Source organism: Micromesistius poutassou (genome assembly GCF_964030765.1).
Source record: "Micromesistius poutassou genome assembly, contig: SCAFFOLD_4286, whole genome shotgun sequence".
NCBI lineage: Eukaryota > Metazoa > Chordata > Actinopteri > Gadiformes > Gadidae > Micromesistius > Micromesistius poutassou.
Genome location: NW_028180466.1, coordinates 5,001 through 23,103, shown reverse-complemented (window position 1 = coordinate 23,103; position 18,103 = coordinate 5,001). Strand labels below are relative to the sequence as shown.

The following is an 18,103-nucleotide window of genomic DNA, read 5'->3' as shown; positions in this document are numbered from 1 at the left end:
TCTCTCTCTCTCTCTCTCTCTCTGGTGTCATGTTTGATAAGTGAGAACTGGAAGTAGTTATAACATTAAAAACTAAATACAGTTTTAAGAAACTTGTTAAGAAACAGATATTAACGCGCAACAATTATTCCGTGGCCCTGTCACCCTGCGTTTGTCACCCTGCCAAACGATTTGAACAAACCCTGCAAAACAGTGACAAGTGTAACACAACTGAGCTGCAGACACACGGCCGACCACAGGCAGCACAGGACGGCCTCAGGACACTGGGGACATCACGCAACACATGCACACACAGGTGTTGGATCGAGGGCGGATTTGTTACATTACCCTGCGGTGCAGATCAGAGAGAAGTGACTGACAGCAGGTTTGGCGTCAAAGGAACACGTCTACGCGTCGGGGACACGTGACCCCGCAGAGACGTCATCCGCCAGCCGTCCGCCCGGCTGTCAAAGAGGAGGCGCTGACATAGAACAACATTGTTACCCCGCAGTGAAATAAACTTAATAAACGCAGTAAAATAAACGTGATAAACTGTATAAACGCAGTAAAATTAATTTGATCAACTTAATAAACGCAGTAAAATAAACGTGATAAACTTCTTAGGACGGCCGGTGGATGACGTCACTGCCGGGTCCCTGCAGTGACGTCATCCGTCCTAATAAGTTTATTTCTTACAAACAGCGCCTCTCTGTGGAGACACGTTCATAAACCATCACCTCCGCAATGTTATTCTTTTTTTTTTTTTTTACTCAACGCCCTGAAAAGAGGAGTCAGTGTCGTGTGTGTGTAGTAGAGTATATATTATTTAAAGATATCATTGAGTAAAAAATGAAGCCAAAGCTCACATCAAATTATGTATACAAATAATCTGGAGGCAAGAGTATCGGGTCAGAATAATGTATTATATCCCGGTTAAAGATAGGACATACAGGACCATGCATACCGCAAAGCAACAGGAAAGTAAATGGGGAAAAGCTCTAACTAATAATCCCCTTTATTAAATAGACCAGTTTCATTTAGGGGGTCCAAGTATATAAATGGTGACTGATCCACACTCCGATCCAGTGGGTGGCGGTATAACCAACCGCCAATAAAAAACAAATAAGAAGTGTGTTTCCTCTGCAAAGCTACCTGGACCTCAGCCCAGGTGATGATGATACGGATGCTATGATGCGCTCCACCGAGCAGCACACAAGCAGCACATCACTGAGAGCCCATCAGCTGTAGGAGAAGCGATGAGCACCGCGGTGGCGCAGTCATCCTGCGACCCAACGGGGCTGGGTCAGCCAGCCGGAGCCCCGGGTCTCGGCTCCGGAGCCCCGGATCTCCAGCGCCTGGTCGCGGTACCCGGTTGCGACCCAAGCCGGGTGAACGACCTGCTGGTGCTCCGGCCTTCAGAGTGGCACCGCCGCCGCGGGTCCACCGCAGAGCTGCCCTCCCCGGACCGGAGCAGTAACGACCATGTGGTGTTCTTCCATGGAGACATCCAGGTGAGGGGAGGGGGTGTGTGCGGTATATTGATGGACTAGACACACCAATACAACACACAACAACACACAGCAATATAACACAAACAACAAACACCAATACAACACAGACGACACACACCAATACAACACAAACAACAAACACCAATACAACACAGACTAGACACACCAATACAACACAAACTAGACACACCAATACAACACAAACTAGACACACCAATACAACACAAACTAGACACACCAATACAACACAGACTAGACACACCAATACAACACAAACTAGACACATCAATACAACACACAGCAATACAACACAGACTAGACACACCAATACAACACAGACTAGACACACCAATACAACACACACCAACACACAAACACAAACAACACCCCTTGCATAACTCAAATGACACACACACACACATACACACACAAACTTTGAGTTGTGGGTGTCATGTTTGATAAGTGATTAGAACTGGAAGAAGTTAATAATATTGACAACTGAATACAGTTTTAAGAAACTTGTTCAGATATTAACGTGCAACAATTATTCCATGACCCCGTCATGCCAGGTGTGTATGGTATGTTGATGGACATACCGTACACTTGACACTTGATGCACACTTCTCACACACACACACACACACACACACACACACACACACACACACACACACACACACACACACACACACACACACACACACACACACACACACACACACACACACACACACACGGGCCGGGTGATTTGGCCTAAAAATTAAATCTCAGATTTTTTCAAACCCGATTTTTCTCTTAAAAACTGACTATAAATTACTAAAATGTTTTTTTTTAGTTTGGATTTTATTTGAACAATCATTAAGCAAAGCAAAATAACTTCACTAGACGAACTCCACAGCGGACAGTGGTTTGATCGAGGTCGGACGCTGCAAACCCGACCACTTCCACACGCCAAAGGAGACTCTTTTCAGCGCATGCTGCCATCACCATGTTGATATTGACCTTTTTCTGAAGAGGCGTTACCATAGATATAGAACACTAGATGTCTCGTCCCCGCTGCTGGCCATCTTGCCACAGTCAGCTCACTCACCCATAACATTGTGGTACATGTACTTTTTAAATAACCATAACTTGCTCAAGTTTCAACCGATTTTCAAACGGTTTGGTTTGTTATAAACGTCAGAGATGTAGTTATAACACTGCATACTTATGAATAATTATGTTGTGTTCTAAAAAAATAGAATAATCTAAAATAAGTACAAGATTTCCCTTTACAAATAGTAGTAGTTTGTAAGAAACCAAACCGTTTGTAAATCCGTTAAGATTTCAGCGAGATAAGAGTATTAGCGTTTGTGCAGATCACTGACTGTACCTCAGGTACCACCAGAAAGCTTGCCTGTGACAAGATGGCCACCTGTGATGACGTTCTAGACTCCGCCGTAAGACATCCAGTGTTCTATATATATCTACGGGCGTTACTATGAAACATCATCCTAAGCCATTCATTTGAATTACGATAAAAAAAACGATTAATCGCGCACACACACACACGCCCTGCTTCAATGAAGCCCACGGTGATTGACTCAGTGTATTAACCCCCCCCCCGGTGCAGAACCTCCAGGAGGAGATGTCCGTCCAGCCGGAGGGGGCCAAGTGGCTGTCCTGGAGCCTGGAGCGGGTGGCCCTGGCCCTGGGCCGACGCTTCCCTCGCCGCACCATCTGGGTGGTGCGCGCCTCCAGCATGTACCTCCACATGTTCAGCAGCTACCAGAACTTTGTGGAGGGCAACCTGTTGGGGGCGCCGGAGCACCGACCCTACGCCCGCGACGCGGGGGCCTTCCCGCACCTCAGGTGGGTTGCTGCTGCTGCCGGTGCTTGGGGACCTGTGACGATGACAGTGACAGTGACGCTGAGGTGTTGGAGCTGTTGAATGACGCCACAGTTAATCCACTGCTTTCCAGGGGCCTGTTGAGTCACGGCATGCAGCGCGCCGGCCTGCCGCACCCTCTCCTCCCGGCGGGGGGCGCCGTGAGCCCCGGCTTCACCCTGACGCTGGTGGGCTTCAGCAAGGGCTGCGTGGTGCTGAACCAGATGGTGTACGAGCTGGCGGGGGCGCGAGCCGACCCGGGCATGGCGCCCTTCGTCCGGAGCGTCTCGGACATCTACTGGCTGGACGGCGGGCACCCGGGCGGGGGCGGCACCTGGGTGACGGACAAGGCGGCGCTGCGGGAGCTGGCGTCCAGCGGCGCGGCGCTGCACGCCCACGTGACGCCCTACGAGGTGCGCGACCCCATGCGGGCCTGGGTGGGGCGCGAGCACGCCGCCTTCGTGCAGACCCTGCGGGAGCTGGGGGCGGAGCTCACCCAGCGGGTCCACTTTGAGGACCAGCCGCCCTCCATAGAGAACCACTTCAGGGTCCTCCACGAGTTCTGAGGAGGCCTCCTCCTCCTCCTCCTCCTCCTCCTCTGGGCGTGCTGAGCAGCATGGCTCATGTTATTTATTACTGCGGCCTCCTTGGCTCCTTGTGCCGTTCAGCCTCAGCATTCCTGGGACTTGAAGTGTCGTGGGAGCCGACTTGCTTGCGTCTTGCACTTTTCCCCTTTCTAGCGCTTTAGCGCCGCTGATTTTAAGAAGTCTTAATTTGTTATGTCGATTGCAAAGTCGCCGACGGCAGCACCTTAAAAGTGGCCGGATCATTCCATCACCTTCTATTGTTGTTTAGAAACAGTTTCCAGGTCCAATGTGGTCTGCGGGAGCGTCTCGGATGGACGAGCTGCTCTGACTGCAGCGGCTGAAGCCTCCAGTCTGTGTGGTTGTATAGATATATATACAGTAGATCTAGACATACAGTAGATCTAGATCCCACTCCAGTCTCAGAGTGAGAGATATATAGTATATAGATCTCACTCCAGTCTGTATTTGTAGATATACAGTATATAGATCTCACTCCACTCTAGAGTGGATGTCTGGCTCACTGCCCAGGAAGGAGACGCTACTGAATGGCTGTGGATTAGTTTACTTGTCTTAAATGACTGTCTGGAATGTCTTGAATGTCTGTCTGTTGTCTCAATAATGCTGATTGTATTCATGGATGTGCACGTATGGATGGAATGCAAGATGCTTGTATTCAAAGGGAAGGAATTGGTTAAGTTTAACATTCTCCATCGTTTTCCTCAACTAGATATTGAATGCAGTGAAAGTAATAACATGAATAGAGATATAGCAGTTAGTTGTATCAATGGGATGGAGAATTCTGTTAACCATAACAGACTGATTTAGAAATGTCCTTCGGAGCTGTACTTACTGTAGATGTCATGAACAAGCATTGCTTTTATGCACAACCGCAAAGCTTATTTGACTTAATGTAACATACTTGAAACCATTCCATTGATGTTTACGCGCTGTTAAGCTCTTAAGTCAATCCTAAGAGGATGTGCGTGGTCGGGCCTGTAACGTCTTTTAAGACCAAGGCTTAACATGTAGAAAGCTTGTTTGTATCAAAATAAATTGATCCTGGTATGTTAATCGATGAACTGCTGAGTCTCACGTCAGAAGCTGTATTGACAGTTGTGATTGAGTGTCTGCAGACTTGCTGTGAACACTAGGTGGCAGTGTTGCACAGTAGGAAAATAAAAGGTGAGACCATTAATGTTTCTAACACATTCATGTCTTTCATGAATCAGAGTAACAAAGAACGCCAGGACCCTTGACTTGAAGTTCTAATAAAATATTTTATTGGCTTTTCGGTTTGCTCCTTGATACCCATATAAGCTGGTGGTCCATCAGAAAACAGTAGATTTGATATATCTTTTTCTTAAAATCAATGTTCAATCAAATCAATATGTATACATAAACAAAAAAAACCTTAAGAACAAAATTCTGAATATACACGTTGCTCTAACAACTCAACATATGTTCTTGTGCTTCGGACTGAGTTGAACTCAGAAGTTGCCTTTTGTTTATTTTCCCTGAACGCGCAAAACAGCTTCTCATTAACAGGACTGTGATGACATCACCGGGAGTGACATCAGCGCTGCTGCTCCAGTTCTTCACAATGACCCCGGCGTGTGCAAAGCGGGCGCCTCGCGCTCGCACAGCAAAGCACAATAAACAAGAGGGGCCCGCCGGCCCCCGCCGCCCCACAATGAGCTCCAGCACCGTGACCCTCACACCACTCCAGTATGAGCACTAAAGACCAGTACAGCTCCTCCAGTATTAAAAGAACACAACGCGGTTAACGACGACCGGGGAGGCGTGGCGGGGTGGACCAGCCGTGACCTTGCATAGAAACCCGTCTCCTGGAGGTCACCGTTCGCACGGTCCTGACTCAAGTCGACACACTGGAACCAGGGAACTGTCCTGGGTGAGATGGGATTCCAGATGTGCTGTTCAGACCCTCCCCGCAGCGGGCTGGCGGGTGGGTGGGTGGGTGGGTGGTGGGGCCCCGGGACGATGAGCGACCCCCCCCCAGACAAAGGGGCCCGTGTCAGCTGGTGACATCTCCATTTAAGAAACAAACAGTAAGAGACGACCGTGGAGCACAATGCAGCGCTCTTAACGCTCTCTACGCTTCTCTTTAGCTTTGGCACCAGTGTGTAGAACCGGGAGTAGAGATGAACGTGGTGGCTCATCTCGTCTGCATCAAGGACCCAGGAAGATTCAAGAATCAAGAATTCATGACTAGGACACGTCAAGTGTTAACAGCCCAACCCTCCGGGAATATTTCAATGTTTACAACTTTACAACTGCAACACTTCGTGATACACATCCTAGTCTCAGCTCATCCACCGTGTATTACACTGACCGCAGTCTTCTCCTTCATCAACCTCATATCCTCCCTACTTCCCCGTTCGTCAATCTAGCCGACCAATCAGACGCCATCTTTAATTCAAACTTGCCCAGTACCGTTTCACAACTCTCTCTTTGCCCGTCCTTCTGGGGGGGGGGGGGGGGTCACCTCCAGCCCCGCCCTCTCAACATGGAACCAAATAAAAATAATGGAAACAAAACGATTAATTTACATAAAACAAATAGAAAACACACATAAATATTAGACTCAAGTATAATATTATATAGCATATAAAAACAAGGTGATCCAACATGAAGAGGCACAGTGGACAGAGAGGGACAGACGGCTACCGGTGACCTGTCTCTCCCTCACAACCAGCTGACCCGTCTCTCCCTCACAACCGGCCACCAGGAGACCCGTCTCTCCCTCACAGCCCACCTCCCCCGCACCGGGACCAGAAGTCAAAAAGCAGCTTTGAAAGACGCCCAGAGACGTAGCGCAGCACTGAAGCCTGTATTGGCAGCGAGTGGAACACGGCCACACCTGTCCAACGCCCTGGCCCTCAGTCAGGGCCACGGGGCTCCGTGTGCTCTGATAACTCAACAGAAGAGGTGTGGGGCGTTACCAGATGACTCACGCTGTTACGCTGTCCATTTATATGAAGCAATCGAGAGGAATGTCAAGGACAGCGCTGCTGCTACGAGGCTAAGAACGATCAACAAGAACCTTCATTTATTGGGAACGCATAGTGCATATTTAGAACCCCCCCCCCTCAAAATCAGGACTAGAATAATGGTTGGGTCAGGGAATGTGAAGGGAAGAAGGGAATGCTTGGGCTTAGGAGCACATCTACACAGATTTCAGGTTCAGCGAATCACAGAGAGGGTTGTAGGCCTAACCCTGGCTCTATGGATGGACCCCCGGTCAGCTTCTTTTTTTAACCTTTTTGTGAATGCGGGAAGGAACGCAACATGTAGAGCGCCCTGAGGAGACCCGGACCATCGTTAGACGCTGGAAACCAGAGACCAGTGGATGACCAGGAGCGCTGAAATGCTCCTGCTCCCAGTTTGGTCATTTAAAATAAAAAAAAACTTGTAAAAAAGGTGGATTGCGACAAAACTAAATGAATTTAGGACAATAGAAATCCCTCACATTTAAGAAAGAAAGTCGAGCAAGAGTCGACTTGCATTAAGTGGAAAAGGACGCAGTATGAGAAAGGCGCCGTTTGTCTACAACAAGTGCATTACCTCAGGAGGCGACAACAAAAGCCTGACGAGGAGGACAGCGTGGAGCGAGCTCAGCCCCGGGCGCCGCCCAGCGTCTGGGAGGGCTTGGAGTCCTTTAAGCCTCTGGAAGAAGAGACCTGCCCCGCCCAGACCCAGGACTACAAGAGGACACCAAGAACAGCCAACAGCAGCCCGCTGTATCCACCGTACTGCCTGTTTAGCTCAACAGCAGCCCGCTGTATCCACCGTACTGCCTGTTTAGCTCAACAGCAGCCCGCTGTATCCACCGTACTGCCTGTTTAGATCAACAGCAGCCCGCTGTATCCACCGTACTGCCTGTTTAGATCAACACCTTTATGTTATCACACACGTGTAAAGACGAGGCCTGTTATCTTTGGTGTGAGGGGGCTTGGGGGGGGGGGGGGGTAAGTGCTGGTGGGCAGAGACCGGGGGGGGGGGGGGGGTTGAGTAGAGGAGACCTGCCGGCAGTGTTTAGTCACATAAAACCTTTTAAAACCCGTGGGCGTGGCCGGCCCGTGGCCCGTCCCCACTGCCGCGTTAGAAGTCCCCGTCGCCGGCCGCCGCCGCCGCCTCCTCGTCGAAGCGGAAGCGTTTGGCGCCGGCGCGCGGCGAGTCCAGGAAGTTCTCCTTGTCCTCGGGGTCCTCCGGGGGCGCCGCCCACTTGGAGCCGCTGCAGCGCTCCCGGGGCCCGGACCGCGCGGGGGCCCGCTCCGGGCTGAGGCACGGCGGGGCCGCCTGGGACAGCCAGGGGTGGCTGAGGCACTCTGCAGCGCTGGGCCGGTCCCTGAGGACACACACAACACACAACTAGATAACACAACTTATAACACAACTAGATCACCACTCTGCAGCGCTGGGCCGGTCCCTGAGGACACACACAACACACAACTAGATAACACAACTTATAACACAACTAGATCACCACTCTGCAGCGCTGGGCCGGTCCCTAAGGACACACACAACTTATAACACAACTAGATAACCGACACAACTAGATCACTAACACAACTAGTCTTATGTATAGATCACTAACACAACTAGTCTTATGTATAGATCACTAACACAACTAGTCTTATGTATAGATCACTAACACAACTAGTCTTATGTATAGATCACTAACACAACTAGTCTTATGTATAGATCACTAACACAACTAGTCTTATGTATAGATCACTAACACAACTAGTCTTATGTATAGATCACTAACACAACTAGTCTTATGTATAGATCACTAACACAACTAGTCTTATGTATAGATAGATTTCAATCATTAGTTTCACTACAGAGTCCAGCCAGACCCCATCTACAAGTTTGATGGCCTTTCTTTTAAACAGCAGCTGAATTGTGGATGTTAATTAATAGTTTTCTGATCCATCTTTTTAATTGGTGTAACGTTGGGGCCAGCAGCGGGGTGTGGCGGTAAGGGGCCCCCGGGGCCCTCACTCACTCCGGGGCCTTGACCAGCAGCTTGCGGACGAAGTCCACGGCGAGCTCCGACACGCGGGAGAAGGCGTCCCCGCTGTAGTCCACGTTGACCTGGGACACGTTCAGGTACGTCTCCTGCTTGTCCTCGCCCACAAAGGGGGACTCGCCCGTCACCAGCATGTAGGAGATCACCCCCACGCTCCTTCAGGACCACCGGGGAGACACAGGGAGACACGTCAACGACCGCCAACACAGCCACCGCTCAACAGGCCCTTCTGTTCTAACGCCAGCTGGAGGGCACTGGGACGGCCGCTAGAGGAATAAGGCCGGGACTAAACACTGATGGGCTTGAACCGAAGAGAGGAGCCTGGCTTGATGGTCCCACGTTAAGTTACACGTACAAACTCTGAGTTCACTCGTTGAACAACTAGTAAAAATGCTTTTTTGGCATACTTTGGTGAATAATAATAAAATACTATGATGATAGCAAATTGTTTTAATAGCTAATGAAAATCAAAGATTTAAGTAAACTGTAAATTGCAAAATCAACTGTAGATTGATTTGTCAATTTATTTTCTGTGAGACGCTTCTATGTGCGTTACTAGTCACAGCACAAGCAGGCAACAGTCAAATCACATCATCAGCACACATCTAAGTGGTCTAATGTACTGGTCTATGATCTCATCAGACCACACGTCTTTTCAGCGGGAACTGGTCGGACCACAGAGCCATGAGCCCTGGGGATCAGGGTGTTGTTGCGCTCAGAGACGTATCCACTCTGCGCTGGTGTACACACTCACCAAACACACCAAACAGGTTTCACACAGGAGACTCACCACAGGTCACTCGCGGTTGAGATTGGCTCATAATTTAGAATTTCTGGCGCTGAAATGAGATCACAGAAGAGATATAAAAGGTGAGGTAATCCAAGGTACACACACAAAACTGTTGTTGCACTAAGCAACAACACGTAATAAACAATAAGAGGTTTTGCGGGCGTGGTCTTACCCACGTATTCAGGTGTGCCCAGGATCTCCCTGAGCTCGCCGGCGGCGCCCAGCCTACGGGACAGGCCAAAGTCCACGATCTTGATGTCCCCTGGCGGGGACTGCTGGGTAAGGAGGATGTTCTGAGGCTAAAGAAACACAGAACACTGCCTTAGACAGTACAGAGACATTAAGGAGCTGCAAGGGGTTAGACAGTACAGAGACATTAAGGAGCTGCTAGGGGTTAGACAGTACAGAGACAGGTCATTAAGGAGCAGGTAGGGGTTAGACAGTACAGAGACAGGTCATTAAGGAGCAGGTAGGGGTTAGACAGTACAGAGACAGGTCATTAAGGAGCAGGTAGGGGTTAGACAGTACAGAGACAGGTCATTAAGGAGCAGGTAGAGGTTAGACAGTACAGAGACAGGTCATTAAGGAGCAGGTAGGGGTTAGACAGTACAGAGACAGGTCATTAAGGAGCAGGTAGGGGTTAGACAGTACAGAGACAGGTCATTGAGGAGCAGGTAGGGGTTAGACAGTACAGAGACAGGTCATTGAGGAGCAGGTAGGGGTTAGACAGTACAGAGACAGGTCATTGAGGAGCAGGTAGGGGTTAGACAGTGACTACGACATCCGACTCAAGGAGGTTGACTTGAGGCTGAGGACATTGGGGATGGACTCCAGGACCTCTGGTCTGAGAGTCAAGAACACAGAGGACATCAGCCTACCAGGCCCCACCCTTGGCTGGAGCAACATCATGAATCACGGCCAATACATTCATGTTTGTTTGGGTTTGTTTTCTCATCACTATGGAAATTACTATAAGTCACCAATCATTGTTCAACAAAGGCCGTGTTCTGAACTCCAAGAATCCTTTTGAAACGGTTCATTAAAATGACAGCTGGTTGGCTCGACGTCAATTGGCCAGTTGTGGCGTCACCGTCATCAGCATTGGCACTCAACACACACACAGGTGAATCATTTTAAAAGGCTTTACCTGTGCAGCGAAGCCCTGACCTTTGCCCCCTAATGGGAGGGGAATTAGGCCCTAGGCTAAGCCCAGGAGTGTAGCCCAGCCCGGGGCCCAGAGAGAACCAGGAGGATACCTCGAGGTCAAGGTGCACTAAGCCCAGGAGTGTAGCCCAGAGAGAGGAGAGAGAGAGAGAGAGAGAGTACCTTGAGGTCCAGGTGCACCAGGTTGCTGCTGTGGAGGTGCTGCACCCCCTCCAGGGTCTGGCGGATCAGCCTGGTGACCTGGGCCTCGGGGAGCAGCTCGTCAGACACACAGTGGTCGAAGATCTCCCCCCCGGCCGCACTGACACACACACACACACACCTCTTTAGCTCTACGAACCGTCATCTAGCGTTGTTTCAAAGACATGTATTCACAGAGAGCACCAGGCTAACAATCGCCAGGTTTACATTTTAACTTGGAGATGATTACATTGAAGTAAAGCCACCCGTGAAGAGACGTGGCTCGGTCCTAAAGTCTCCCTGCCGTAACAGAAGGGTAGACGTAGAAACAGAAGTGTTCTCACACCCATTGAAGAAGGCGCTAAAGCGAGGCCCAGCGCGTTTCCTACAGGAGAACACGATACATCAGCTGACCTGTGCAAGCCCAGGTCACTGGATCAACCCTCCACTTCTCCTTTGTTACCTAAAGGGGCGTCATTAAAGGGAAGTGCACCACAGAAGTACACTCTGGAGCACACGCTTTGGACTGTGTGACCAGAAGCAGCTGATGGTAGAGTTGTGCCAGTGGCGCATCACGGGTGGCCTCATATCCACAGCGCCAGAAATAGGGACAAATTACCGGGGATTTTTTTTAGACAACCTAAAATAAAATCTTGTGCGGTTACTTGAACCCTTCCAAATCGCGACTATTTGTAATTAAAAGAATATTCCTGCAAGTCGATGGGAGAGGCTGGACGAGCATTTTGCTTTTGTGGTTTATTAAGAGAGAGAGTGAGTATGACAGAGTGTGACTCACTACTCCAGCACCAGGATGATGTCGTGGTCCGTCTCGTGGGCGGCGTGCAGGTTGACCACGCGGGGGTTGTCCCGCGCCAGCTCCAGGACCGCCATCTCGTGCAGGACGTCGGCGCGACAGTCGCGCCCCCGTCGGCGCTTCTTCAGGAACTTGGCGGCAAACACTTTTCCCGTGGCCTTCTCCACGCACGAACGCACCACCGCAAACTTCCCCCTGCGGAGGACAAGGTTCAGGGGTCACGACCCCTCGGGACGAGGTTCAGGGTCACGACCCCTCAGGACGAGGTCAGGGTCACGACCCCGCAGGACGAGGTCAGGGTCACGACCCCTCAGGACGAGGTCAGGGTCACGACCCCTCAGGACGAGGTCAGGGTCACGACCCTTCAGGAGACAACACCTCACAGGGGTCACGAGGTCAGGGTCACGACCCCACACAGGGCACCACGAGGTGGGGCGGGCCGGGGCGGGGACCTCAGGGAAACACGTTTTGATCTGCCCATTTTAGAAATGGCTCCCATCCCGGAAGTGAATTCCCATTTATTCACGCCAGTGACATTCAGGAAGTCCTCACATAAAGAGTTTTAAGCCTGGAACTAAAGCCGAGCGAACTAAGCGTTTAGGAAAGGGAATGAAAGGCAAAAGGTACAACATTGTGTACGTAATTATTTTAGCAGAACTACTCATCCATGATTAAACCTTTGTGAATTAAACCTCCACAACCTCCAACCTAACAACCGTTGTGCGAGCTTCTGCTTGCATTTTAAACTTATAAATTCATTCACTATAAGATTGTGTTAAAAAAGTTACAAAATTTGTGTTTTGGGTTTAGTTCTAGGAAGGAGGACTTGTTATCCCCATGGTTACGACCCACGCCAAATCAGTGATACCTTTTTAAAGCATCGTCGTTATGTGTGAGCCTTATAATGAGCGATGCTGAATATGAACTGCGCCACAGCGCGGCGTTACACCAAACTCAAGTGTCCAAGAAGCATAATCCTGTTGCCAATGGGGACATCAGAATCAACCAGTACCCAGACGGAGACACCATGGCGTTAGTGTCCCTACCCCTTCAGTTATAGTTGTAATATATTGTAGTTGCTTTTGTGTGTGTGTATCGATATTGTTTCATATGGTGTATGGCATAGTGCTGCTGTCGACAGTCAGTAATGTTGCTTTTATCCAAAGCCAATTACAATAAGTCCATTTGTCAGAAGAAAGAAAACAACAATATGTCGCTGTGGGTACAGTAAGGGTGTTCATAGAACCAAGTGCAAAGCACTAACAATCGCTGGGATCGCTAAACAAAAAAGTACTATTTTTAAGTGCCAGGACGTACAACGTACAACAAGTGAGTCTATAAACGCTGGTTCCACCAATTCCCCACCAGGTTGTTGGCGAACAACCGGTGGACCAGATATATTAGCTGGTGAAGGTACTGGTTATATTACTCATATTACATGAGTGAGTCACCAAAAAATGCAGCATGTCGAAAGGGAAGTCATGGTTGCTGTGTGGTAAACATAAAGTCAACGGTCCTAGAGTTTTTCTTGTCATTAGACGACATGACGTTTGCGAATGGGGTCAACATTTCCACGGCAACAGCGAGCCCCACCAATCAGAGGCATCGCGTTTACACTTTAGGATTGTGGGTAGTGTAGTATTTCTCCATGACATGTAGAAAAATGTATTTTTCTTAAAACAAGGTTGACATCACCAAGGTCAGGTCACACAGTCATTGCTCATGACGTTTGACGATGGTAACTACATGATGGCTAATAATCCAAGTCTAATACCTCCTGAGCCTCACTGTTGAGCTCTTTATAGGGCTAGGCCACATGAAGATATTATGAATAGTCATTTAAACATCTTTAAAAGTCTTCGTTGAATGTTAAGGATAGCAAACCATGCTACATAGGGCTTTAAGGGTTGGTTAAGCAGATGACCTTGAGGAAGTATTGCTCTATAGGGCAGATATTGAGTTAGTTAGTTGGCTAGCTTTGATTCTTCATCCTTTAACAATCTGAAGACTGCTGACTCATGACTCATCTGAAAAGCCCTGCCTTCTCTTGATAAGTGTTTATTTAGCTACTCCTTTCCAAAATAAATGGTTCACTTATCTCCTTACATTTGACTAAACAAAATGCTTCCACTTTGACAACAAAGTAAACAAACATGGATTACACATACCTAACCACCTTATATGGTCACGCTAATCGGCTCAGTCACTTGTACAATGTACAAATGTCATATTTTATAGGAAGTCAGATAGGCAGACACATAGCATGGAGTCCATGTGCCACTCATTCAATACATTTAGAATGATGAGAACATTTAGAATGATCTCTTTTGTTGTGTTCCTGAAATCAAACTTTTGAACTTTTGAGACAACTTCTGCATCTCATAGCGCCATTGCATGCACGACAAGGCGTGTGTGGTGTGCGTGTGCGTGTGCGTGTGTGTGTGTGTTCCTCTTCTCCGTTTCCTTCCTCAAATGTAACCAAAGATACACACTGTACTGCAAACCACAGTTCAACATGACAACTCCACACAACTATGTGCCAACAATGAATAACTCTAAACACTGATGCACACATCAAAGCCAACATGCAGATATTAACACACAAATTAAAGTGCACACTCAATAATGTACACACATATACACAACAATGTAAACAAAACGATGCACACGTACACACAGTTCAAATGTAGTCCCCTGCATGGAGAGCCCTATTCATGAAGAAGATAAGTCTTATCCGATTGTATTTAATGGTGATCAACTCATCGGTAGTGCACCTCTACAGAGAGCAGCTCCTCTGTGTAGTGGCACGCCTTTGGTTTCACTAAAATCAACTTTGTCTTGTATGAGCAACTTTCTGTCAAGAAGTCTGAGTTCAATAACTTCATAACCCTAAAACGTGCAACACTTCACACACTTATTAACAGAAAGTTGCTCATACAAGACAAAATATGTTTCTGAAACCAAAGGCATGTCGGACATAGTCAGGAGAAGTGCAATCTTGGTGAGCCAAAAGAAACCCTACTCAGCTAGGATACATTAGTATTAAAAGTGTCTCTTTATAGTTGACAGTGAGCTGTCATTCCCGTTACACATGCAGAACCATAGAGACTCATCCGAGCTGTCAGAACTCAAGTGCCTTAAACTGGTCCAAATTGGCCACCAAACGGCCCGGGACCAGATCACAATGTTAAATTGGGAAGTATTCATTTTTTATGCTTTGATTGTGGTTTTAAGGGTGAAGTGGAAGATTGAATAGGCTAGGAAAAACACAACCGGACCCACACAGAACCACGGACCCACACCGGTTAACCTCAGTCCTCCGGCCCGCTCTTACCGTCCCAGCTCCCCGGTGAACTCGTAGCCGGCCTCCATGGGCTCCGGGCTGATGGTCGTGAGGACGGAGCTCAGCAGCCCCGCCGCTGCCGGCCCGCCGCGGCCGTCCGTCCGCCGCCGCGACATCATCTCCTCCTCCTCCTCCTCCTCCGGGGGTCTGGTCCGACCACCACCTGTCTCACCTCCGGGGGTCTGGTCCAACAAGCCAACCACCACCTGTCCAAATGGGTTTCAACTTATTGAACGGGAGTCACCGTTCCGAGCCGAGAGTCGCGGACACCGGTGTTTGCACAGCCCGACTCCGCGCAGACCTCGGTACTGTCAGCCGTTGCCAGATTGGGTCTGATTTCCCACCCAATATGGCAACCCTTGGGTGCAGGCGCGCTGCAGCCAGGGTTGCCATATTGGGCGGGAAATCTGACCCAATCTGGCAACACTGGGTTGTGTGCGGAGTCAGTCCGCTAGCATGCTAATGCTACCTCCAGATAGCTTCACCCTTCAGGACATTAAAAGTGCCGTCGCCGATCTAAAGTGATTTTTACTCACTTTCTTCCACTTCGTTCCGCTCGGTAGACACTACGGAAGTGGTCCCGTCCCCAGCGAGATCGATGATCCAATAATGAAGCGAGTGTTACGGCGAGCGGCCACAGAGCGGGGAGCTCAGACAGCGGACCATCCTCCTGCTGCTGGACACGCCGCGCGTCACTCCACGGCGCATGCGCGCTCATTTCAAATAGTTGCCCCAAGTTTATCTTCTGAAATGCTGCATGGGGGTCAGCCTGCACGGGCCGTCTGTGCTTATTGGCCTACTTGAGCTAGTGGTGTTTGATCAATACTATTGAACACTCACTCACTCACTCACTCACTCACTCACTCTCTCTCACACTCACTCACGTGCGCTTTATTGGGCCTCAAATGTTATTGTAAATTCAAATGAAGGTGCCATCAAGTTAAGTGTCTTGATCATACTGTTACTGCATCTCTCTATTGAGTCAATAGAGAGATTACAACAGTTCACTGTAAGATCAGGTCCTGTAAGAGTCCTGGACAAGGGGTGACTAGACAAACATTGTCTGGTCAAACAAGCTGCATAAAAATTATTTTAGAAGCTAAATTTCATCACCCATGTCATGTAGTAAATCAATTGTGATTGAAGTTATGAAGTGCCTTTTGTATTAACCGCAGATCTTTATTCTAATGGTTTGTATTCCGTGGATGCTTATTTCATTAATTGTTATGTATATAGTTACAATGATGATTATTCTTTTAATACAATGTTTCAAACTTGTTGTATAAACTTTCTCCAGATAATGTTTGTTTTTCCTTTTATAAGTGAGATGAAACAAATACACCAATCGTTGCATAATTAATCAAAACTTGCCTTTTGCTTTCTTTTATTACAATCATTTGAGTGAAATGGAGACATACTCACAGGAGCTTTGCATAGAGTCACTTCTGAACGGGATCAGTGCTGTCACCAACAGACCGGACAACGCACCTATTACACTTTGCCCTCCTTCCCAAAAATACCAATATCAACAATCAATATCATCAAACTGCACTTCGCTGCAGGGAAAACTAAGCCTGGGAGTTGAGATGTGTTACTGACAGACGCCTGCCATCCTGCTTGGTTGGATTCTATTCTTCTTTGCTCATGCCACACAGTTAGGAGTTAGGAGACGTGGTTGATAGACGCCTAAATGGTTAACTATGCAAGCCCCAAACCTTTGGTACATTAAGTGCAAAATATAAATATTTAGACACACAACAGGACAGACATGTACAGGGTTCTTTTTTATATACAAAGACAGAGACGAGCAGAGCCTCACCGCGTGGGCACACATACGGATGCGTTCTGTTCTCCATTCACAACAGCCCTGTAGTCGTCAGCGTTTCTCCTCCCAACCGCGGCACCAGCGCAGCTCGCCCCACACCCCGTCCAGGTAGCGCTGGCACTCTGCTATGGGCATGCTGTCTGGTAGACACTCCCTCTGCACTGCCCTACAGCGGCCTCAGCCCCCAACCCCGCCCCCCCCTCCGCCGGCCCTGCCCTACGCAGCGGAGGCCCCGCTCCCCGTCCAGGGGCCACGGAGGCGGGACGCTGGTCGGTGAGCGTCATTATGGCGCGTTCACACCAAAAGGAGTCGCGCCGCACCCGTCGCTTTTGATGTGAAGGCGGCTTTAATAAGGCCGTGACACACCCCCCCCACCCCCACCACCCCCGCCTCACCACACACGCTCTCCCGTTGGATGACAGCATCCTCATGCAAAATAAGCTATAAGGACAGCGGGTTGGACGACCTCAGCATGCAATAACGAGCTATCACACAACGCCACCGAGGAGAGGGGCCCCGGCGAGGGCCGGCTCACAGAGCTGGCTGCCGGGGCCCCGCATGCAGTATTTGCATGCAGGGGCCGGTATAGTGCGGTTGCCCTGGCGACACACACACACACACACACACACACACACACACAAACGCACACACACACACAGGGGTCTCCCAGCACTGTCCCGGCCCCTGCTAGCTCCAATAGGTCTTTGTACAGTAGTTGTAATCTTGCATGCACCCCATAGAAAATGACTTAGTGTATACATGTGTGTGTGTGTGTGTGTGTGTGTGTGTGTGTGTGTGTGTGTGTGTGTGTGTGTGTGTGTGTGTGCGAGCGCCACATGCGTGCGCCCCTGGTTGTATACATGGTATAATGTAGAAGACAGAGTGAGAAGGTGCTTTGCTGTGTGGAGTTATGTACTAAAAGTCTGAAAGGTAGCCTATTTCATCACATGCTTTCAAGACAGAAAAGTAAATAACAGAAAAGATGTCCGT

General features: G+C 49.0%; 2 protein-coding genes across 2 annotated transcripts; one reads left to right on the top strand and one right to left on the bottom strand.

Moving 5' to 3' along the window:
• Positions 1–1,235: 1,235 nt before the first annotated feature.
• On the top strand, positions 1,236–4,466 carry LOC311370765 (mitochondrial protein C2orf69 homolog; the record flags this gene model as incomplete). The annotated part of the gene is made up of 3 exons (XM_084489083.1): positions 1,236–1,490; positions 3,103–3,341; positions 3,452–4,466. 3 exons carry the CDS (start codon positions 1,236–1,238, stop codon positions 3,921–3,923), a joined length of 966 nt encoding a protein of 321 aa, XP_084345209.1. The 3' UTR covers positions 3,924–4,466.
• A 3,462-nt stretch (positions 4,467–7,928) lies between these two features.
• LOC311370768 (serine/threonine-protein kinase 17B-like) lies at positions 7,929–15,969 on the bottom strand. The gene is made up of 8 exons (XM_084489085.1): positions 15,825–15,969; positions 15,280–15,494; positions 11,928–12,140; positions 11,114–11,252; positions 9,960–10,086; positions 9,788–9,836; positions 8,974–9,153; positions 7,929–8,310 (listed from the first exon to the last, which is right to left on the bottom strand). The coding sequence occupies exons 2-8, from the start codon at positions 15,405–15,407 to the stop codon at positions 8,064–8,066; spliced, it is 1,083 nt and encodes a 360-aa protein (XP_084345211.1). The 5' UTR covers positions 15,408–15,494; positions 15,825–15,969; the 3' UTR covers positions 7,929–8,063.
• Positions 15,970–18,103: the final 2,134 nt, after the last annotated feature.

Coding starts and splice junctions, on each gene's coding strand:
- LOC311370768 (XM_084489085.1), bottom strand. CDS start 15,407: ATGATGTCGCGGCGGCGGACGGACGGCCGCGGCGGGCCGGCAGCGGCG. Junction 12,141..15,279: donor TTCACCGGGGAGCTGGGACG/GTAAGAGCGGGC, acceptor TGTCCTCCGCAG/GGGGAAGTTTGCGGTGGTGC. Junction 9,837..9,959: donor GGGCACACCTGAATACGTGG/GTAAGACCACGC, acceptor ATCTCATTTCAG/CGCCAGAAATTCTAAATTAT.